This window comes from Cupressus sempervirens, chromosome 2 (genome assembly GCF_028749045.1).
Source record: "Cupressus sempervirens isolate cs-2001-9-10 chromosome 2, ASM2874904v1, whole genome shotgun sequence".
NCBI classification, from domain to species: Eukaryota; Viridiplantae; Streptophyta; class Pinopsida; order Cupressales; family Cupressaceae; genus Cupressus; species Cupressus sempervirens.
In genome coordinates, this window is record NC_143119.1 from 246,228,136 (window position 1) to 246,235,477 (window position 7,342).

At 33.5% G+C, this 7,342-nt stretch overlaps 1 protein-coding gene across 1 annotated transcript; it reads left to right on the forward strand.

Moving 5' to 3' along the window:
- The first annotated feature begins 5,462 nt into the window (after nucleotides 1–5,462).
- Nucleotides 5,463–6,723, forward strand: LOC149571961 (GDT1-like protein 4). Its single transcript, XM_089815753.1, has 4 exons — nucleotides 5,463–5,609; nucleotides 5,738–5,836; nucleotides 6,001–6,073; nucleotides 6,641–6,723. Exons 1-4 carry the CDS (start codon nucleotides 5,463–5,465, stop codon nucleotides 6,721–6,723), a joined length of 402 nt encoding a protein of 133 aa, XP_089671879.1.
- The last annotated feature ends 619 nt before the right edge of the window (nucleotides 6,724–7,342 follow it).

Here is a 7,342-nt window from a genome sequence, read left to right on the forward strand (position 1 = left end):
AATCGGTTGACAGAAGAAGTCCCATTCATTGAAAGCCCATATAAAATATACGTTGGTAATCTGGCAAAGACTGTAACCACTGAAACCCTGAAAAAGAAATTTGTGGAGAAGGGGAATGTTTTAGATGGAAAATTCATTTGCATACCGCAAACAAGAAAGTCATGTGGCTACGGATTTGTTTCGTTTCCATCAGAAGCTAACATGGAGCCTGCTATTTCCTCATTCAGTAATGCGGTGAGCTTTCAAAGTCCTTACTTAACCTTGCACTTATAAGAGTCAAGTTTATGTTTTTTGGACTAATCAATGAATTTTAATCTTGAATTACACATTAGCGATACAATACATAAGAGCAAAGAGACCCTTCACACGTTCATTGCATTTAACTTTACAAGGTTGCTGATAAGTGTTGCAAACCCATTAGCCATTTCAATGCCAGCCATCCTTCACCATACATAAGAATCAAATGTCAAAAATCTTTGAATTGAGTTTTGTCTTAAAAAAATGGCAATAACTCAAGAACTTAATCAGTGCTAAAATTGCACTGTTTGTCCGTTTGTTACTATTTGTAAATTTGAGTTGTCCTTTCAAAATGATAATAACTATCAATAACATGATCAACACCATATCTACATTGTCTGTCTATTTATTACTATCTTGTGCTTGATCACAAATTTTGAGGAAAATGGATGCAAGTTTCACTACTGCCAAACTTATGTATTTATGGAAAATTGGACCAAGTTCCCTAATTATCCTTTTTTGTGTAATGAACTATCACTCCAATTTCATTCTGATGATTTGATCTGGCTTTGTGCAAAGGTTTCCTCCTCTCTCCGATTGAGTTCACTCCTAAGCTTGACCTTCTTGTGACCTGAAGATCCATTTGAAGCCACAATGCAAGTTTTGGAGAAAATCTGTGGTACAACTAATTTTTTCTAAAATCCATGGTATCGCAACATGATTCTCATGTATGAATGTTATAGATGGCCTTTGGATTTCCAATTCCTATTTTTGGCCTATTGTTTCCAATAGTAGCACCTTCAGGGATTATTTTCAAATAATATTGCATGGTCATACCAAAATTTTGGTGGAATTTCAGCTAATTGCTACATTCAACTTGATTTTGATTTTGATTCTGCATTCAACTGATGTATATCCTACCTTTCCATCATGTCTAATGTGAAATTTCAAGCATTATATTCATTTCATGAGTATTTTAATGGACTTTGGTGAGTATTTTAATGGACTCTGGGCAGAAATTATGTGGAATTGCTTGGTATTTACTCTTTAGTATAGTGGATTATAGGTATCTCCCTCAATTTATTGTATAACATAGCTATGCTAGATTTTTTAATCTCACATTGATGGATTGCACAACATCCCCTTAAATTTATCCATGTGTAATTTACTAATTTATAGTGGTATTTAATTGCATATTGGAGCCTCGTCTAGGATTTGTTTCTAGCTAGATTTCAGACCTTTTTTTTCTTAATAGTTGCTACTAACTCAATCTTCAATAAAGCAGTATATTTTGTGCCATGATAAGCACTACCTATTGATGCATTTGGTTTTTTGCTTTAGTTATTTTGTTGTGAGTTGTGTCTTAAAAAACATGGGAGTTGTTTATGATCAGTGTTAAAGAATGATGAGTTTCATATTTGAACATTTTTCTTAACTTGTGTTTATAGTTCTCTTAAATGATTTACTGAACCATGTACAAAATACAATCATTCATGCTTGCAATAATGCAACATAAAGTAGAACTAACGAGAGGATGGTATACAAAATAGAACTGAAGTTTAGGACACCTAGAAAATGAAAATTTTAAGATCGACTAGTAAAATCAAGGACTGCAGTAATATTCCTTCATTTATGAAACCTTTTCTGAGATAACTCACTTGGTCTTTTAAGGACGAACCACATTAGGATCTTCTTGATGAATATGATGTGGTTCAGTCCTTTCTTGCCTTTTTAAATTTTTTTCTTTTAAAATCTTTAAAATGGTTATATGATCTAAGATGAACGTAGTTCCACAGCAATGCAAAATTATTTTGGATATCTTATTAAGCAAGCACAAAGTACATCAATTATCAACTCCAACAAATATTCATCTAGGGTTTGATTGTTCATGGGGAAACCTAAAGGATTGACATTTATGATCATCTAGCTTGTCATAGTCTATGCTTGTATCCACTCTTTCTGGTATGTAGCCATTGTGTGCTAGTGATTATACCTTTCTTGCATAGTCTTTGTTGCCTAAGATTTGGCCATGAAGTAGGTAAAGAAATTTCATCATAAGCACACTCAATAGTAAAATTTGGATTGCAAGTTCATCATAAGCACGCTCACTACTTCAACAAAATCAATTTTTGGAAGTTTCATTTAATGCGACGAGAACCCACCTTCTATTGGTGTTGGAACCTTCCTCCATTCGGGGCACCAGCCAATATTCTTCCCCTACCCCCTACAATGGCCCTACTGTACATTTTTTTTGTTTATAGAATTTATTTATATGTATATGCTTTATGGTTCTTCTTTGCCTTCATTCCTGCCTGTGCTGTCTATGCCCATTTTGAAGGACCAATCAGTACTGGAGGGTTTTGCTCCAGTTGCATATATCTGAGGAATTCAAATCTCCATTTAGCTTCTTGTTTGCAAAGAGTGTCATTCCGACCTCTAGCAATTATTATAAAAGTCATTTAGGTACTTGAGTAAGCTATGTTGCACAACCCATATCACTCATATAATCCTACACTTGAAGGGAGCCCAAAACCAGTTACCATGGGATTGTTTTTTGATCAACAGAACATTGACAAAACATATGTGTTAAACTTGCATATGCGAGAGGTCGATATAAGTGCTCCTTTAGAGTTATGTTGATGGTGTGAAACATTTTAACATTACCCATAACGACATTTTTTCAATTTTAAATTTATGGTATCTCCTTAAGAAGGCTTCTACTTCTTTTTTGCTTCCAGTCTAACCAATGTATACAGTTTGCTCATCTTCACAAATTGCTTGAAATTTGAAATGGAATGACTGGGAGGCTTTTATTCATTTGAGGTGGCTGTTGGATACATGTCTCATGATGATTTTGATGGATAAAGTTTGCAATTGGACACAAATTGGCAAACAATACTTATGCTCCACAAATATAATGTAAACATGAGAGGTACATTACATAGCTGCCTTGGTGTATTTATTGTTTTGCTATTGGTCATGGAAGTTGTTATATTTTATATAAACTTTAATATCTAATTTCTTTTTTGTTTTCAGTTATGAGCAGTGGGCCATTAACTTTGTTAGAAGTATAAAAGAAAAGGTCGCTCCCTTAAGGACAGCCAGAATGCCAAACTCCATTCTGATATTTGTCTTAATACAGACAACACTATTAATAGTTGTATAGCTTGTTATGAACTATCTAGAGGGGGACCAGAATGCAAAACTCCATTGTGGTATTTGTTTTCATATGGACAACACTATTAGCAGTGGTATAGCTTGTTAAGTACTATCTAAAAGGAAGTATCTGTACACAATCATCCCATTACACATTTTTTTGTTTATAGCATTTATTTGGTTGTCTATGCTTTACGGTTCTTGTTTGTCCTCATTCTTGCCTATGGTGTCCTTGCCCATTGTGAAGGACCAATCAGTGCTGGAGGGTTTTGCTCCAGTTGTATATATTTGAGAAATTCAAATCCCCATTTAGCTTCTTGTTTGTAAATTGTGTCATTTTGACCTCTAGCAGTTAAAAGGCATTTAGGTACTTGAGGAGGCTATGCTGCATAGCCTATATTTCTTATATAAGCCTACACTAGAAGGTGTAAAAGTTCAATAGGATCTTTGATAGAGATATAGTGATATCCTTTTAATATTAATATGAAAGACAAGACACTGAAATGTAAATCTTATGGAAGACTGAAATAAATTCAGACTTCTAATATATGACAGTTATATGAATACTCAAGGTATTCTATATTATCTTTTACTTCCAAACTATAATTTATATTATGTAAGTGAGTTGAATGTAGACAAATTGTGTTGTAGATATGATTGCTGCTGAGACTAATGCATTACCTTTTGTTATTGATGACAGTCTCCAACAATTGATATATATATATATATAGAGAGAGAGAGAGAGAGTGTGTGTGTGTGTGTGTGTGTGTGTGTCATGTTCCCATAGGGACATGACTCTACATGGCCTTTGGGCCACGTAGAGTCATGGCCTTATGGGGCCATGAACTTGATTAGTTAAGCCAACAAATGTGTAATTAAAAGACCCGATCAAGAACTATCGATTCACAATGAGAAATAATGTACATTGTATATTATATAATGATTAATATAAGTATATGAGAATTATTCCAGAGTACATAACAGTGAGAATATATATATATATATATATATATATATATATATATATATGTAGTAGTCACAGATTTTCATATACTTAATATAATGTGTGCTTCACTTCTACTGAAGCTACACTTTAATAGAAGGGAGCCCAAAATCAGTTACCATGGCATTATTTTTTGATCAACAAAACATTGATAAAACATCTGTGTTAAACTTGCACATGTGAGTGGTTGATGTAAGTGCTCCTTGAGAGTTATGTTTATGGTGTCAAGCATTTTAATAACATTAGCCTTGAAGACATTTTTTCAGTCTTAAATCTGTGGTATCTCCAAAGAAGGCTTCTACCTTATTTTTTGCCACCAGTTTGGTTGATGTATCTAGTTTTTCTATCTTCACATATTGCTTGAATTTTGAAATGGATTGACTGGAAGGCATTTGTAGACTTGAGGTGGCTATAAGAGGATGCCTCCTTTGCATTATATTGTGCCAAAGGTAGCCATTACCACCTTCTCATGACTGAACCTCACAAGTCGTAGAGGGTATGGTAAATGGTATTCTACAGTATGCTAATACTTGTTTAGAGTTATTGAAACTTGACTGGGCCTTCTTCCTTTACATCAATTATAGAGTTTGCTAGGGTGTTTGTGTGGATGATGGTCTCTCTATAAATCTTCAGTTCCATTTCAGATCAATTGAAGACCTTTCTATAAGGCAATTGTGTTTCCCATTTTTCTTATGTTCTTTCTATTACTGCCTCTTGCATGAGCAAAGGCATAGAATGTATTGAAACTCAGATACAAAAAAGCTTTTGATCACTTTGGAATGGCATTTTGTCACATTCCCTAGTAGAAAATTCTAATTCCCAATGAGTAATCGTATGTCACTATGCTTTTAAATCAAATTAAGGAACAGTCATTGATTCATAATACATATTTCCTAATTCCTTACTTCTTTTCTAGTCACTAACCTTAAGAAGGATGATAGATTTACTATGCCAAGGGGGCATGAAATAGACTACAAGCAGGTTCCCTCAAGGTTCTTACCTTCATATATTAGTTGATGATATATTGAAACCATTGTTTTTCTCTTTCCTTTGAATGCGATTTGTGATGGATACTTTGCAGTTGGATATAGACTTTATGCAAAAGGGCTCGATTATAAAGAAGCAAGATATAATTAACAGTGCTTTGGAATCCCCTGGACTGGGTGTTCTTGATGGTTTTTTTGCAAGTTTTTCTATGATCATTGTTAGTGAGGTAGTATTCTATTTTTGAACATTTTGCTTTTAAATTGAATTCACTGGGATCATTGCACCATAATTGCTTCTTGCAGTATGAGTTTTAAGACTTCTAGTATGCTGATTACATGTTTTTTTCCCTACAAGATTGGAGATGAGACTTTCATTATTGCTGCACTCAAGGAAATGCATCATCCAAAGTCCATTGTCTTGTCTGGTGCTCTTAGTGCACTTATTGTTATTACTGTAAGTAGACAATTACTCTAGCATTGTATATTTCTAGCTTCAATTTTGGAATACAGTGTTCTTAATGGAAGTGGTTTTGGTAAAGACATCTTTGTCTCATTCATATAGGGTCAGGCTTGAGAAAATACTAAATTGATTTAATTTGTATGATGTTGTGAGTGAAGGTGCTATCAACTGGATTAGGGCGAATAGTTCCAAATTTGATCTCAAGGAAGCACACAAAAAGTGCTGCTACAGGTAGGGAAGTGTACATACTATTTCGATGAGATACTATTCGACTTCCTTTTTGCATAGAGCTTTTTTAATATTTTATCATATCAGAATTTCTTAGTGCTCTGAATTACAATCTCACCACGTCTAGAGATCTATTATACTTAGTTCTCTATTATTTGTTTGATTGCATACTCTGTGTTCCTTACTTATTTGATATTTCCTTCAAAAAACTTAAGACACCTATGTCCTGTGGTATTCATCATTTGCCATTTGAATGCAGTGGGTGTTAGAGGATCACAAATATAATCATAGAGGAAACATTTTCCATCAAATGTCAGAAATGAAACCAGAGTTAGAAATTGGTCAGAATTCTTTTGTGACTACACTTTTTGACTGATTTATGATCTTAAACAAATTAAGAAGGATAATTGTTGGATTCACATTCTTTCTCAGAATGTAGAAGACCCTGTCTAGCAAAATTTACGTCCTATGATATATGGAGACTTTATTCCTTTGTATGTGGTGGTCATGTTCGACTAGCTAATATATGGCATTATATTATGATTGTTAACAAGTGATGTCTCTTTGCAGTTTTATATGCTTTTTTTGGCTTGAGTTTACTTTATATTGCCTGGAGGTTAGACTCAAAGAATTCACAAAAAAAAGAGATGTAGGAGGTATGTTAGTGTTTTCTCTCTCTTTACTAGACTATGAACTCTTGATATCAATTGGTTAGAGGATCATTTTTAATAGATTTTCTAAGAAATTAAGTTGCCATAGCACTTTGGATTATTTAAAACATTTTTTATCTTAGTTTCTGTTGATGTGATTTATATACTCCACATTTTTTGTAACTCAACATCATCTCTGCAATCCAACCTTTTTTAAATCTTGTATAATTTCTACGTGTAGTTTATAAGTTTTGTTGGCTCATGAGATCATTAGCAATGTTTATGTGTTTTCATGGGTTCTACTGGTTTTCCTTTTGTGACAGCTACAGTTTTAATGTGTTTGGTGCAGGCATTTATTTTGACATTTTTGGTGGAGTGGGGAGATCATAGCCAAATAGCCACAATTGCAGTAAGTTGTCCCTTGGATTTACTCTTATCATTATGTTTTTTGATGATCAAGATAAAAAATCTTTAGAATTATTTCACATGTTGCTAGCTATTTACACTTTACAGCAGTTGTACTTTTGTTGTACTTGCTTGATAAGCTGATGGTTAAATATTTGTTTTCCTCTTTTAAGGCATTTTTAATTCAATTTAAATAATTCTCTTGTACTATTAAAAC